The following is a 16744-nucleotide window of genomic DNA, read 5'->3' on the forward strand; positions in this document are numbered from 1 at the left end:
TTAGTCGACTAAATCGACTGTAGATTTAGTCGACTATATTCTTACCATAATTCGACTAAAACTATTCAGATACTAAATTAGGACTAAAAGTAAATCAAAATTTTCTGTCAAAATGAACACTGTTTGTAAGGACATCGTTTCTACCTCTAAGCGAGGGTCAGTCAGCGAGGTGTGTTTGTTATATCATTTTATGACTTTATTTTACCTTTCTAATCTAATTGAAGTTTATGTTGTATTTTAGTTAGACAGTGGTGGAGTACTGTCATAAAGGTGTTGCTGTAACAGAAACTGTAATCTTCAACATCCCACATTAAAGCGAGCTTCATGCCATCAGTAAAAACTCTTTATTGACGATAAGAAGAGGTGGAAGTGATGCTGTCAGTGCCGTCAGCGCTCTGAGAGCGTTCTCTGAATCTTTGTGGATGCAGGCTCAGGTCTTTAAAGCAGCAGCTGTTGATGCTCCTCTGCTGAACCTGATGTCTCTCTTTACCCGGTTTTTCAGATTCTGGGGTTTTCTGCATTTTCATGAGGAGGTCCATCTCACCGTGCCGTTTCCAGCCCAGCGCTGAAGTCATTATCCACCGGATCAAGACGACAGCAGGAAACCTTCATGCACACTCATACTACCACAGGGCCAGCGCTTCAGAAGCAGGACATCACTGTTCCAGGACCAGAGCTCCAGAGGAAATGCTTCACTCCAGCTTACAGGAGGTTCAGGAGGAGAGCAGATATATGTGCTTCATAAGCACCATCAGTGCAAACAAGGATTCATTTTTCAGCTTCAAAGTGGAGTACATGTGACAACACAAGTCAGAAAAACCATAATATAGGTCATTATTTTGTTCTTATATCTGTTCAGGTGAGAGGAGCACTTTGCACAGAGGACACTGGAGGGTGCCAAAGGACAGAGTGGTGCAGAGGGTGCTGCAGGCTGCATGTGGGACTTGATGTCTGTGTTTGTGCTTTGTTGTTACAGCTCCTGCGTGTGGTTCTGAAACTGAAACGCTCTGACGTCTGTGATGGATGTTATCCTGAACTTCAACTACATCCACATCATCCAGACTCAGACCAGGAACAGCCTCACACTGCACGACTTCAGATCAGGAGGAAATATACACGCATGTGCTGCTGAGGAGACAAACAGCAAATATCTTTGAGGATAGATCATAATATAAGTAAGACAGCGTGAGTAAAGACCTCTAAAGCCATTTTCACACACTCGCTGCAGCCCTGAATGTTTCTAGAATATCCATGTTAGAGTCCAAATGTCTGTCGTTTTGAATGGAAGCAGATCTTTAACCTTCCTTCTCCCTGTTATAAAGTCTGTGTGATGTCTGAGTGTAGCCGTGTGACAGCAGTGCAGATTATGGTTATTAAAGGCCAGCAGGCCTTGTGTGTGCCTGTGTGCTCCACTCAGGCAGCCTCCTCTTGAACCACCTACAGCAGGGTAGTTAGCACAAATACATCACCTTTTGTTTTTTACCTCTCTGTTCGTGTCTGACTGTGACGTGCTCGAAGGGATCCTCAAGTTCATATTTAACACTGATGGGGGATCTCAGTCTCACACACTAACATTTTGTTTTATTAATATCACAAAGTTCTCTCCAGTAAATCTGCCCTCTACGTTTCTCCATTCAGCACATCATTCTTTCTCTTCTAGAAACAGAGCTGCTCATTTTGTTAGCAGGAGGTCAGCAAACTCTCTTGTTCCTCCTGTGGCAGCATCGAGCGTCCTGCTTCCCTATGACCTAAACTGGTTTTTGAATCTCTTTGCAGCTCTTGCATCCAGATTCAGTTTGTCCTCACGCTCCGTCCAGGCCTCAGAAGTGGAACCACGTTCTCGTGGCTCCTCACCTGGACCTGTGTTCACGGATCATAACTGGACTGTCCCAAAGCTTTTGTGTTGGTGTTAGTTCTCACTTAAACAGGTTGTTTGTGTGTAAAAACCTGCAGTGTGCGATTAAAGAAGCAGTTGTGGTGTCAGCTCGTGAGTTAAGAGTATATGTCACAGGTCCTCTACTATTACTCTGAAATACTCTGAAAACAAAAGGTTAATATTCCACTTTTCCGCTCCACATTCAGGTCCAGTTGCCAGCAGGAGCAGCTTGATTCCCATCAAGCATCAGCATGATCACTTCTGCTGATAATGCCATTAGGCTGATTCAGTTCCTTGGTCCTGGTGCATTTAAAATTGTCCCCATTCATCCATCTCAGCAGCAGCTTTTAAGCATCAAGTGTGATTCTAAATGTAACTTTGCAGTTGGATTCATGTAAGAGCAGTCCAGCTATTTTAAACTGTAATCTCTGAAGCTCTCTGCTGGATTCTGCTGAATAATGTTAAGCTTCATCTTTTTCTTCTTGTTGCTCCTCTCTGCTTCCTCTGCTCGGTCTATCTGAGCTTTGCTGTGTGATAATTCCTCAGCGTCGCGTTTTTGTCTCGCTCATCGTAGCTTCCTCAGTACCAGACCTGCTCGGTTCAGTCTCGTTAGATCAGAGTTGTCACTCAGATTTAAGCTTCTGGTCATCGACTAAAATCTTTTTTCAATAATGATGTAGATTATTTTCTGTTCTTCTGACTCCCTGCAGTTCTTCACAGATGCAGCTCCATCTTTAGGTTTTGGGTCACAGGCAGCTCACCATCTGAGTTTCCAGGTTTGCCTCAGTTTTCTGCCCTTTCTGAAATCTATCCCGTCGTCGTGTCATGCTCCATTTCCCAAATGTACCATGCCACAATCTTAACTGTATATTTTGTACAAAGTGTTGAGAGAGGGCGTGCTCTTTGTGCAGGTAAACTCCAGCTTTGGTTAGATAAGACATGCAGGTGGTCCTGTGTCTTTATGGTACAGTTGTGCCTGCTGTTTGTTTTGTGTTATGCTGTGTGATGGTGTGAGGGCTGGTGGCTCGCAGCATACAGTCCTCAGCAGGTTCAGGTCTGATTCTACACTTATGCATGAGATATATGCATTTGTGGATCTGCTCACACTCATAAAGGACATTCAGTGTCACATACTGTTATTGATGATTATTATAAATATTATAATTTGGTGCACAGACAAAGAACAAACTAAAATCTGACTAAATGCTTTTTACCTGGAGAAACAGGAAGGTCCTACAACTACCAGACTATAAGTATTCACTGGAAACAGCTGAGTTTATAACATTTTGTTTTCCTGTCACTGAGTCAGCTCACATCGCAGTGATCTCTGTTTATGTTTGGGATGATTGTTTATTCCTAGATTCAGCTCCCCAAAAGGTAAGAAACATTAATGTGTTTTTGTGCGTGTAAACACACATTTTTAAGATGCTAATTTCTTATGTTTGATCAAATATAACTGATTGCTACAATCTCGGCTAATACTTCCAGCTAATCGTTGTGGGGGCATTGTGCAAAAAGCTGAGTTGCCCATTAATGGATCATTTAATGATAACAGGAAACTTGATAACACGTTTTATGTTGTCAGTCCTTTAGACTCACCACAGGGTGCCTGCTGTCGCGCTCCTGGCTGGAATAATTTGTAGCAATATCATTTTTCTAATGTTTGGCAACAGACAACAAAAAATAAATGAGTTAATAAAAGATGAATGTAACCACTGCAATGTGATACAATAAACATCAGGCTGGAAACTTTGGAAACATTGTTGCTTCCTCTGTGATAGTAATCACAGCTGATCAAAGGTGCTTTGCTGTGAGTAGATCGATCTTCTCATTGCACAAACTGCTACATGGTGCTGCAGTGGTTAGCTCTGTTACCTCACAGCAACAACGTCCTGGGTTCTGACTGAGGCCTTTCTGTGTGGACTTTCATGTTCTCCCCGTGTCTGCGTGGGTTCTCTTTGGGTTCTCCGGTTTCCCCCCACAGTCCAAAGACATGCAGCTGCTGGGGTTAGGTTAACTGGTGATTCTAAGGTTGTCCGTCTCTCTGTGTTGGCCCTGTGACAGCTGGGATAGGCTCCAGCCCCCCTGTGACCCTGAATTGGATAAGCAGAATAAAATGAATGGATGGAGTGTTCTACTAGAAGGCCACAGGGGGGGGCACTTTTTTAAACCTTTTTTTTTTCCCCATCTAAGTCAAAAAGACATGAGCAGGAAACGCCACCGGAGTTCATTCTTCGGGCTGTTGGACCTTTCTTCAGCTTTCCTCTCACAGAACAGTGAAGCAGGTGGAGCAGGTGGAGCTGTGAGGAAGGATGGAGCTCCGCTGTTTACTGATCGGGCTCTTACTGAGGACTGTGGCTGCTGCAGAGGGAGGTGAGACCTGTTGACTGTCTGCTCTGGGCTTATAGTGGTTTTGGATTTTACATCATAGTTTAGTTTTATTTCATTTTAACATTTTTTCTATAATTTCAGTTTTAGTTAGTTTTGTAAACCCACAGTTTCAGTTACTTAAAGGTTTTGCCTTTTAAATTATCGTTTATATTGATTTCAGTTTTGGTTATTTTGTTTGTTTTTGTTAACTATAACTCGGGTCTGCTCTGGTGGCGCTAGTTTAATGTAATAATCTATGTAAAGAGCACGTGATTGTCGAACAGTTTGGTAGCACAGAACATATTCAAACTGTTTGGGAGGCCTTTAAGGCATTTTTGAGGGGTAAACTTATAGCTTATTCTTCAAGGAAAAAAAGGGAAGTCTATATAAAATTCAAGAATTGGAAAGAGGAAATCAATGAAAAGAAAATAATCTGGCTGAGCATTACAATGATTTACTCTATTGAGATATTTGAGGGCTTAAATTTCAATTAAATGAAATTTATAATAAAAAAGTGGAATATTCCCTGTTCAGGTTAAAAACTTCATTTTATGAGGAGGGGAAAAAACAGGGCGATTATTAGCAAGACAAGTTAAAAAGGAGGATTTCTTGAATACAATACCTGCTATTAAACAAGGAGAAACTCTAGTAACCTCGGCAAAAGATATAAACAGTGTGTTTAAAGGGATATTATGGGGTTCAACAAGGGCACAAACTGCTTCTGTATGCAGGTGATATTTTACCACTTATCACTCATCCACTTACATCATTGCCTCATTTAATGGACAAAGTCCTATTCCAAAATTTCAGGGTACACAATAAATTGGACTAAGTCTGAGGCCATGCCATTATCTTCTTTTGGTGATTCACATGTGATAAAACATTTTAAATTCAAGTGGACACCTGAAGGTGTGAAATATCTAGGGATTCGACTCAGTAGGGATTTTGAAGAATTACCTTTACTAAACTTTAACCCCGTGCTGTCCAAAATTAAAACAGATTTTGAAAAGTGGGAGAAGATGAAACTAACATTATGGGGTAAGATTAATATGATAAAAATGATCACCGCCCCTCAGTTTAACTATGTGGTAATGATGCTTCCTGTTATAATTCCACTTGATATTTTTAAAAGGTATGAAAATTTGATTAAACATTTTCTGTGGGGAGGTAAACGACCGAGAATAAAACTAGAAAAATTGTATGCTCCTACAGAAAGGGTGGACTAGGACTTCTGGATTTAAAGCTTTATTATTTGTCATTTGAGATGGCTAAATTAATTAAACACTGGGAAGAATGTGAGCAAGAATGGTTAAACTTTGAAACTGATATTTGTTCACCATTTGATCCGAAACACAAATTGTCTCAAAAGATCGATACAACAAACCCAGTTTATATTCATTCTTGTCAAAGGTACATAAACTGTTAAAGCTTTCTCATCAGGTGGAGAAATGTGCATCTCTCTGGAATAACCCTGCTACATGTATTGGTAAAACACCTGTGTTCTGGAAGCAGTGGCATTTGAGTGGCATATGCACCATTGGTGATTTGTATAAAGATGGACAATTCATATCTACGAGGAACTTACTCACACTTTTGATTTGGAGGGCCGGGTTAACTTTTGGAAATATTTACAAATAAGACGCTGTGTTACTTCAAAATTTAAAGACACTGTAGAGAATGATGTTCTAGACTATATTAGGATGCCTCATGACAGACATACAACTTCTCAATTTTATAAATTGTTAAATCATACTTTGAGTAGTGAATCGTCAAACATTAAACTTTTATGGCAAAGAGACTTGAGAACAGAGTACACAAAAGAAAAATGGCTAGATGTCCTATCAGAGAGTGGTAAATATGTGAAAGAGGCCAGAAATAAATGCACACAATATAAAGTGCTACATAGATATTATCACACACCTACCAGACTACACAGAATGAAACTGATGGCAGATAATATGTGTTGGAAATGTAAAAAAGAGGTTGGCACACGTCTACACTGTTTCTGGGACTGTTCTTTGGTTTCACCTTTCTGGACTGAAATCTTGGCGGTTTTGAGTGCTTGGTCGGGCTCTGAGATCCCTCAGACTCCAGAACTGTGTTTATTGGGAGACAGATCTCGACATTATAAAAGGAGTCTTCTCAGTCCTGGTGGTTGGTTTTGTGACAGCATGTAGGATCATCTTAAGACAGTCTCCTACGAGGCCGTGCTCAGCAACATGAGAGGAAGTGGAGATATTGATTGGGACAGTTTCTGGGACTCATTAAAAAGAATTAGGGCCTCTGTGTGATATGAAAGGATGAATTTTTGTTGTTGGTTATTTATTTTCTTTTGGACTTCCAGGATTATCCAGTTGTCCCAGTCGATGTATGTTTTTGGAATGGCAACACTGTAACATGCGTGTACTGTATGGTTTTTTTTTTGTTTGTTTGTTTTTTTTTTGTTTTTTGTTTTGGAAATTAAGTTTTGGTAATCAATAAAAAACTCTTAATTAAAAACAAAGAGCGTGTGATTATCCAAAATATGTTTGTGACCTCTACATGCGTCCACAAAAAGGAGCTTAATAACAAGTCTGGAATAGTTTCACTCTGTTCCTCAACCTTTTTGACTAAGACACATGTGGCTGCTCACTGAACCAGAACTAACAGATTTCCTGTAAATAACCACAAACATGAAACCAAAAGTGGATGTGATACTGCAGCCTGGAAGTGGAAACATAAATCCATCTGTGTGATTAGAAATACGCTTAATGAGGGCTGAGAAACTAAAAATGGAGTAGATGATGACATCAGTGCTGAGCAGTTCTCCTGGTTGGTATTAAAGCCAGCTGTGGACATGCACTCACCGCCCACTTTATTAAGTACACCGTTCTGGTACTGGGTTGGGCCCCCTTTAGCCCCCAGAGCCGTCTTAATTCTTCATGGCACAGATTCAACAAGGTACTGGAAACGTTCTTCAGAGATTTTGGTCCATGATAACATGACAGCATCACAAAGATGCTGCAGATTTCTCAGCTGCGCATCCATGATGGGAATCTCTCATTCCACCACATCCCAAAGGTGCTCTGTTGGACTTGGATCTGTGACTGTGGAGGCCGTTTGAGTGCTGTGAACTCACTGTTGTGTTCAAGAAACCAGTCTGACATGGTGCAGTATCCTGCTGGAAGCAGCCATCATTAGATGGGTGCACTGCGGTCATAAAGGGATGGACATGATCAGGAACAGTACTCGGGTAGACTTTACCCTGAGTGTGCCAAGAAAATATCCCCCACACCTTTAGACCACCACCATCAGCCTGAACTGTTGATACAAGGCAGGATGGATCCATGCGTTCATGTTTTTACACCAGATCTTGACCCTCCCATCTGAATATCCATCCAACTGATGTCTTTCCTGTTCTTAGCTGACAGGACTAGAGAAGTGCTGCTCACTGAATACTTTCTCTTTAGAGATGTTTGTGTGGGAAAATCCCAGCAGATCATCAGTTTCTGAAATACTCAGACCATCTGTCCATGCCACATTCAGAGCCACTTAAATCACCTCTCTTCCTCATTCTGATCCTCAGTTTGAACTTCAGCAGGTCTTGACCATGACTACATCCTTAAATGTGTTTAATTGCTGCCACGTGATTGGCTGATTAGATATTTGTGTTAACAAGCAGCTGAACAGGTGTACCTAATGAAGAGGCTGGTGCATGTATAGTGTGTGGGGTTCCTTAACTCTGCCGTCTAAAGTAGTAATCTGCCTGGTGACTGCATGCATTCAGACTTTCTGTCTCAGCCTGTAAATGCTTTGGTTCATTCTTCTCCAGCTTCACAAGAGATGATGTCAAATTTCTCCTTTCATCTAATTTCTGATGATTCCTTATGATGAGAAACCCCTAATAAAGAGGAAGAAGAGCTCTCAGAGGTCCATGCTGTTTTCCTGAACTGAACCTTCAAGTGTTTCTCTGGTGTTTCAGATTCTGAGGTGTCCTGTGTTTTTATGGAGAGATGCATCTTACCGTGCAGTTTCCAGACTGGGAAAGATATCGTCATCCACTGGTTTAAGGTACCAGGAGACCTTCACGTCCACTCATTCTACCACAACAAAGACCAGCTTGGACACCAGGACCAGCGCTTCAGAAACAGGACTTCACTGGACCAGATCTCCAGAGGAAATGCTTCACTCCAGCTGACAGGGGTGCAGGTTCAGGACCAGAGCAGATATAAGTGCCACACCAGCACCATCAGAGGAAACTTGGAGTCATTTATTAACCTGAAGGTGGACGGTAGGAGAAACATGCAGAAAACATCAGTTCATTTCTAAATGTGCTCTCAGATTGATCATTTTAGAAATATAATCAGTCACTCTGAGATCTTTTATTTTGTTGCAGCTCCAGTTCATGAAGTCAGCATTGATCAGGTAGGAAACAGAATCACCTGCAGCTCAGAGGGGATCTACCCTGAACCTCAGCTCACCTGGTCCACCAGCCCTCCATCCAACATCACCTTCACCAACACCACCACAGTGCAGCAGCCTGAACAGCTGCTTTACAGCATCACCAGCTCTTTGATGGTTTCAGCCGGTGTTTATGACCTGCTCTTTATCTGCACCATCAGCACTCGCAGGAACAGGAGGAGAGCCACTTTGAGGAAACTAGGTGAGCATTTCATCCACCTCAGCTTATCAGACTGTGAGACCAACAACCATTGCAGGTGGAGTGTGGATGATACAGATCCATCCATCCATGTCCCCCTCACTGTGGGACATGCCCGGAACACCTCACCCAAGAAGCACCCAGGAGGCGTTCTAGTCAGATCCCCGAACCACCTCAACTGGCTCCTTTGATGTGGAGCAGCGGCTCTACTTTGAGCCCCTCCTGAATGGCTGCACTCCTCACCTTATCTATAAGGGAGAGACCAGCCACCCTTCAGAGGAAGCTCATTTCTGCCACTTGTATTCGTGATTTAATTCTTTTGGTCACTACCCAAAGCTCATGGCCATAGGTGAGGGTAGGGACGTAGATCGACCGGTAAATTAACAGCTTCACTTTTACACTAAGCTCCCTCTTCACCACGACAGACTGGTGCAGCGTCCGCATCACTGCAGAAGCAGCCCCGATCCGTCTGTCGATCTCATGCTCCCTTCTCCTGTCACTTGTGAACAAGACCCCGAGATACTTGAACTCCTCCACTTGGGGCAGGAACTCGTCCCTGAGCTGGAGAGGGCACTCCACCCTTTTCCGGCTGAGGACCATGGCCTCAGACTTACAGGTGCTGATTCTCATGCCGGCCGCTTCACACTCGGCTGCGAATCGTTCCACTGCGAGCTGGAGGCCACCCCCGATGACGCCAACAGGACCGCATCATCTGCAAAGAGCAGAGATGAAAATCTGAGGCCACCAATGAAGAAGCCTTCCATCACCTGGCTACGCCTAGAAATTCTGTCCATAAAAATTATGAACAGAATCGGTGACAAAGGGCAGCCCTGACGGAGTCCAACACCCACAGGAAACGAATCCGACTTATTACCGGCTATACGGACCAAACTCTTGCTTCAGTTGTACAGGGACTGAATGGCGCGCAACAACGGGCCAGACACCCCATACTCCCGCAGGACCTCCCAAAGAACACCCCGAGGAACAGGGTCGAATTTTCCAAGTCCACAAAACACACGTAGACTGGAAGGGAAAACTCTCACACACACTCAAACATCCTCAAAAGGATGAAGAGCTGGTCCAGCGTTCCACAACCAGGACAAAAACCAAATTGTTCCTCTTGAATCCAAGGTTCAACTAATGGACGAACCTTCCTTTCCAGCACCCTGGCACAGACCTTACCATGGAGGCTGAGGAGTGTGATCCACCCGAGCCTTCAGGTACTCAGGGTGTATCTCGTCCACCCCGGTGGCTCTGCTACCAAGGAGTTGTTTAACCACCTCAGTGACCTCACCCCCCAGTGATGTGCGAGTCATCCCCAGACTCTGCTTCCACTACAGAAGGCGTGTCAGTGGGATTAAGGAGGTCCTCGAAGTATTCCATCCACCGCCTGACTATAGCTTCAGTTGAAGTCAGCAGCACCCCACCTGCACTATAGACGTGGTGTTAGTAGAACACTGCTTTCCCCCCCTGAGTCACCTGACGGTTTGTTGCTAGAATCGCTTCGAGGCCATCCGAAAGTCTTTTTTCATGGCCTCACCGAACTCCTCCCACACGTGAGTTTTTGCTTCGGCCACCACCCGAGCTGCATTCCACTTGGCCTGCTGGACTCTAAATTAAATGAATTTAGTTTTGTACAATTAAGAACAAACAAACAGATAAAGAGGAGTTCGCTGACCTTTGCGTCATTAACATTTTCTCTGGATCTTCCTTTATTGCTGATGATTGAGGGGCAGTGAGGTTTGGTGTGTGGAAGTTTAAACTTCTGAAGTGAGACCTGCCAGAAATGTTTGATTTTTCTTGTCAGCAAAATGCTTATTAACTTATTAACTTATTCACCTATTAACCTAATTCTTATTGATGAGCCCAAACTGAGGTGCCTCCTCTGCTCAGTCTAAATGGTTTCCTTGGATACATGAAGCTCCAGGTCTGAATTTCTGGGGGCTGCTTGGATTCCTTTATAACTTTTTGTTTTCTATTGTGTGCTTTCAGCTGATATCAGTGCTCCCAGCACCGAGGTAACAATCCCCTGCACCCCCCCAAACACCACCCTCACCAACTTCAGCCTCGTCTGGAGCTTCAATCACACTCAGACCATCGTGAAGCAGACCGGGACCAACGTCACCTACTCGGTGTCAGACGGGTGGAAGCAGCAGGTGAAGAAAGTGTCAGAGTCAGGCAGCCTCGTGCTGAAGGACTTATCCTCCAAACAGGAGGGGGGGTACACCTGTGAGCTCAGCAATGCTGAGGAGACTCACAGCACCAACACCCACCTGAGGATCATCAAAGGTCAGATCACGTTAAGATGAAACATTTGAAACATGCAGTAATTTGCATAAATGTCCGAAGGACAAAAGTATTAAACAAAGACCTAAATGTGTATTTTGGACAATTTCTTTCCATCAGTATAACAGGAAAATATGTTAGTATAACAAAATCTCAGCTTCTCATGAAGAACAACTTCTTACCTGTAGATTCTCACCTGTATGTGTGGGCATGCACACATTATCCCACAGTTAGCACAGGGATAACCGGCTTGGTCACTTTTTGATCCCTTGATGGATATGATAATAGCTTTTATTATTGTATTTGTATCAACAGGACCATTCAGCCAGGAAAAAATTTAATTCACTTAAAAATGATGAGATATGACTGCACAGATTGTAACCAGCACAATAATGAAAATGCAAACTGTTACAGTTATGAGTGTAAAAGTATCAAAGTGGCTCTTCAGGCTCTTTTCTTCTTATTGCAGCTGTTGAGGTGGCGCTCTAACTGCAGGTGGGGGGGGGGGTTCGTCCAGTATTTCCTCAAATAAGGAATCTGAGGGTCTGGGAGGTGAATAATTGGAGGCGAACGCTTTGCTGCATGAACCCTTTTTTGGACTTTATTAACATGTAACAAAACTCAAGTGTTTATGCTTCACTGCAGATTTTGGAGAAGTGAAACTGTTGAACCAAAGTAGATGCATGACATGTCACCCCACCCGTCAGGGGAAACTGTTGACCGCGTACATTTGTGGAAGTAAAAATGTTTCTTTCCTCTGATACAGATGCATAAATTTCCCTCAAGAAGCCCCACCATTATTTGATGAAGTGCTTTCATTTCAAAGAGAGAAACACACATTATTCACACAGTGAGCAGTGTTACTGATGAAATGGAAAAGCTTACAGATCACAAGTTAACCTGTTAACAATGTAACCAGTTTCATAATTTAACAAAAGTAATGAAACTTGGTATTACAGAATGGTCTTCTCTCTTCTGCGTATGTTTGGGGTTTGGCAGTCAGTTAACGAGTTTCCTCGTTACAGTGACATTAGAGCCTTTTTCTGATTAGTGGAATCAAACGTTGAAAAGCAAATGTGTCCAATGACGTGTGAAAGAAGCTGAGGGCCGTTACCAGCAGGAGTTTCGGGTGAAACTGCTGTGAGACTTTACCCCACCCTGTCCTGTTCAGGATAGAGTGGGGCCTGCTGAGGTCACTGGAACAAAGGTGTGAGTGGGGGTTGAGATATCTGGGGAGGGAGCTCAGGACAGCACTGTGCGGGGGGGGGATAATCCACCTCCTCTGTTCAGTGATGGTTGTTCTGTGGACACAGATGCTTCTTTCACTCCTCTTTCAAACCATCTGTCTTCCCTGTCCAAAATGTGAACATTGGCATCCTCACAGAGTGACCTTTGACCCTCAGATGCAGATGTACAGCTGAGTCTTGTCCTGTCGAGGTGGCTCTTCTATGTTGTGTGTTTGTGAAGAGGCTGTTTGGTTTCTCCAGGTCCGAGCACTCTTCACTGCACTGACAGCAGACACTACGTTGCTGATCTTGTGTTTGGGGGGTTTGTCCTTGAGATGAACCAGTTTTTAGGGTGTGACTTGGTTTGAAGTATACTGAGATGTCATGCTTGGAGAAAATTCTTGGAGTTTCTCTGACAAGCTGCCACATAAGGGATGATAATGTTCTTCCTCTTGTCCTTCCTATTCTCTCTAGTTTGTGTTTGGCCTTCATTCCTGTGCATCTTGGCTGATTTGATGAAGGCCCAGTTGGGGTAACCACACGTTTTGAGGGCTTTCTTAATATGTGTGTGTTCCTTTAGTTTCCCTTCTGCCTCAGAGGGAACACTTTCTGCCCGGTGTTGTAGGGTCCTGATCACCCCAAGTTTGTGTTGCAGAGGGTGGTGGGAGTCAAAGAGGAGATACTGGTCTGTGTGTGTGGGCTTCTGGTAAACTTCAATGTTCAGGCTTCATCTTCCTCAAGAAGCACAGTCCAGGAACTGTAACCTGTTATCTCTGGTGTCCTCCCTGGTAAAACTTATGTCTTTATCCACTGAGTTGATGTGGTCAGTGAAGGCTTCTGCTTCTTGGGTTTTGATTAAATACCTGGGTCTCTCCACCTTTTGGTTTAAGAACTGAAGAAGCCTTTAGGATGAGAGGTGAAACGTGTTCAAGAAGCAAAAAGAAGTCCAGTCGCCGTTTTTCAAGCTGCAGAGATTCCTCAGAGAGGTTCATGAGCAGGACTCGACTCCTCTTCTGTTTCAGGGGGTCACAGTAATGCTGCAGCCATCGTCACAGCTGTGCTGTTTGGAACCGTGCTGGTCGCTGCCCTTCTCTACATATACACAAAGGTAAACGTTACACACTTTGTTTGACTCGCACCATCCATACTGCAAAGGCAAAGCTTGGTTTTCTGTCTGCGTTGTTCTTCATGCTGGGCTTCATTTGTGCAGAGAAATAAACATAAAAGGATAAAATGTTGCTCTGAACCAAGTCTTATTACAATAGACTCTGTCATCAGTGAGTCTGTGCTGATGATGATGATGATGATGATGATGATGATGATGAAGAGGGACAAACAGAAAAAAAATTTTGATTTTAAGAGAAATATTTAAAATCAACTGAACGTCAGTAAAATGAAAGTTAAAACAAAAAGTTTTTTTTTTTACATCAAGGTGAAGAGACAGCATCAAAAACACCAGTGAAGATGGAGTAATGTGACAGTAAATAATAATAAGTCCAGAACAGATACATTAAAAAAAGCATTGTTGAATTAGACATGTATTCACTGCTGTTTATTTAGATGATTAATGGTACACAGAGAAAGTAATGAATGAATGGATGCTACACATGCTTTTTTTAATGCTCATCTGTTTTTCATGTTGACTCGTCCTCTAATGTTAGGTTTTGCCTTCATTTGCTCCTCGGTCACCTGCACAGGTACGTCTGTGATCTGCTTTTTGAAGCATTGAAGAAACACTTTATGAACTTCTTGTTACTCATGAAGTTCAGTAATGATTAAAGAAATCAGATTAAGCTAGATTACCTTTATTTATTTATTATTTGCAGGAGCAGGTGGGGTCTTGTTCACGAGTGACGGGATAAAGGAGATCAACAGATGTTACACAGTGCTCCTCCACATCACAGGAACCAGCTGAGGTGGTTCAGCATCTGATCAGGATGCCTCCTGGACGCCTCTTGGGTGAGGTGTCCTGGGTATGTCCTACCAGGAGGAGGCCCCGGGGCAGACCCAGGACACGCTGGACAGATTATAGCTGTTGGCTGGCCTGGGAACACCTCGATGGCCCCCCGGATGAGCTGGAGGAGATGGCTGGGTAGAGGGAGGTCTGGACTTCTCTGCTCTGGTCTGCTCTGCCTCTGTGACCCGGCCCTGGATTAGTGGAAACAGATGGACGTATTCTGAAGATTTGAGACATGCTGAAGACTTTCTGAGAGCATCCATCAGCTGTTGAAGGGTGTCTTTTTTCTGGTTTTGGCTGCAGCTGAAGGTCAGCGTCCTCCAGGAGAGTTTCTGATCTTCACACGTTGTGCTAAAAACTGTTTGTTTACAGCGTCAGCTGTACGAGGTTACCTCATCACTGCTAACGTCTCTCAGGAACACTGACCTGACCTCTGTTTGCTAATTCCATCAGTGACAACAGCTTCTTACTGTGATCACTCTACATTTTTGTGTCTAATACATTATTGTGTTACATTCCATAATTACACTAAACTTCATTATCAGACAATTATGCTGCATAAGTGAATATAAAAGTCCTTCAATTACCTGCAGGACAGGTGGACACAAAAACAATAACACACACACACCAGGAGCTTTCAGTGTGTGAACCTGATGAGTGAGAGGGGAAATAAAAGGCGTGTAAAAAAGAATAAAGTGGTAAAAACATAAATAAGCACTAATGCCAGAGCAGTGAGATGAAGGTGGGTCTGACAACGATTTGATGCAGCTGGATGAGACTGAAGTTTTTCTGAGTGACGGCCCTCAAAGTACAGAAGAGTGGGAGGAGACTTTAAACTCTGATATTGTGATATTGAAGCTCAAATTCAGATCTGGGAGAAATCATGCTGGACAAAACCAAGACTTTAGAGTGTGACTCTTGGAGGGGTGTAAAATAGATTTGAGCTTAAATATGTTTATCAGCTGTGAAAACTTCATGTGGATACTTCCTGCACTGATGAAGTTATGAAAGTTTTAAATGATTAAAAATGCAGTTTGTGGATTGATGGAACTTTCTTCCAAAATAAGATAAGATAGTGTTTATTTGTCACATGCACAGTTATACACAATACACAGTGAAATGTATTTTGTACCTGCAACCATATATACACACACATATAAATAAGAAGAATAAAAATAAGTAATTCACACTATACACTATACACACTTTACATGGAATTATAGATTATAATATTTACATAGTGCAATAATGGTCCAGTTGGGGCTCAGAGTTGAGCAGACGGATGGCTTGTGGGTAAAAACTCTTCTTCAACCTTTCAGTCTTAGTCCTCAGGCAGCGGGAACGCCGGCCTGATGGGAGAAGAGAGAGTGTCCAGGGTGGCTGGGCGGTGCTCAACATGAGCTCAACATGAGCACTGTACCAGATGAATTTTTTTTAACCTACCCACTCTACTGTGAGTCTGTTTCTTTTTTCCTGGGATTGATGGTGCTGGCGGCGCCCTAAGGGGGCAGCGGCTGCAGACACCCATCTCCCCTATGTTAGTCTTGTCTGTCCTCATCTTGGATGGTTGTTCTGAATAGAATTCTGTTGGATGTATAATGACAATAAAGTTCTATTCTATTCAATTCTGTCAGTGTGACAAACATTTCATCTAATTTTAAAGCATTTTTATTCATCGTATTTACATTTCCAGCATAATGTGAGATTTTTCACCGTTTTTCTCTGTTATAGACATGAAACACCGTGCTAAGAACAGGAGGGTGGAGAATGTGTGTTTTGTTTTAACTCAGCAGATCCGCGTGAACAGCAGCCACGCATCACGATATTAAGGTGATTTGGAAAAATCACAGGAGTGAATGTTTCTATCCTGATTTCCTGTTGCAAATGTAACAGCGGGAAAGCGGAGCAGGTGGAGCTGCGAGGATGATGAAGCGCTGTGGAGGCAGGTGAGTGACAGGTGTTCACCTTCAGTCACTCAGACCAACACAATCTAACCTACATCATCATATAGACGGTTAAGGTTATTTTTCCTCATTTCAAACTTGATCTGATTTAAACAAAGAAAGGTGAGCATTTTAAGTTTTAATGAAAAAAATGGGCACATGACTGTGCAGAAAACATTTTTTCTATACAGCAGCTTTTTTAGTTCAGCAGAGTTTCTGTTTAAAAAGAAAATCGACACTCTCACCTCAAAGCTTTGCATTTTTTCTGACATACGAGCAGCACTGAGAGTTTGTTTCAATGTTGGAGGGGATGTAGATGAAACTACCTGCAGCGTTACTGTAACATTTAAGCATATTTATCTATTATGATGTTACTCAAATGTATATTTATCCTATTATTTCACGTCTGAGGGTTGCGCTGCTTTGAAGTAAGTAGACCCAGCCCTT

General features: G+C 42.9%; 1 protein-coding gene across 2 annotated transcripts; it reads left to right on the top strand.

Annotated features, from left to right (window-relative positions):
• Positions 1 to 805: 805 nt before the first annotated feature.
• Positions 806 to 14392, top strand: LOC115799295 (CD276 antigen-like). 2 transcript variants are annotated; one of them, XM_030756381.1, is made up of 10 exons: positions 806 to 830; positions 977 to 1185; positions 2587 to 2652; positions 4070 to 4249; positions 8208 to 8516; positions 8622 to 8888; positions 10878 to 11174; positions 13420 to 13505; positions 14059 to 14094; positions 14224 to 14392. In XM_030756381.1, exons 4-10 carry the CDS (start codon positions 4189 to 4191, stop codon positions 14257 to 14259), a joined length of 1092 nt encoding a protein of 363 aa, XP_030612241.1. In that variant the 5' UTR covers positions 806 to 830; positions 977 to 1185; positions 2587 to 2652; positions 4070 to 4188; the 3' UTR covers positions 14260 to 14392. The 2 variants fall into 2 exon arrangements, with proteins under 2 accessions (XP_030612241.1, XP_030612242.1); XM_030756382.1 differs by lacking the exons at positions 806 to 830; positions 977 to 1185; positions 2587 to 2652 and having other exon boundaries at positions 3956 to 4249.
• Positions 14393 to 16744: the final 2352 nt, after the last annotated feature.

This window comes from Archocentrus centrarchus, chromosome 20, assembly GCF_007364275.1.
Source record: "Archocentrus centrarchus isolate MPI-CPG fArcCen1 chromosome 20, fArcCen1, whole genome shotgun sequence".
Classification (NCBI taxonomy): domain Eukaryota; kingdom Metazoa; phylum Chordata; class Actinopteri; order Cichliformes; family Cichlidae; genus Archocentrus; species Archocentrus centrarchus.

Coding starts and splice junctions, on each gene's coding strand:
- LOC115799295 (XM_030756381.1), top strand. CDS start 4,189: ATGGAGCTCCGCTGTTTACTGATCGGGCTCTTACTGAGGACTGTGGCT. Junction 8,517..8,621: donor TATTAACCTGAAGGTGGACG/GTAGGAGAAACA, acceptor ATTTTGTTGCAG/CTCCAGTTCATGAAGTCAGC. Junction 13,506..14,058: donor TTCTCTACATATACACAAAG/GTAAACGTTACA, acceptor CTCTAATGTTAG/GTTTTGCCTTCATTTGCTCC.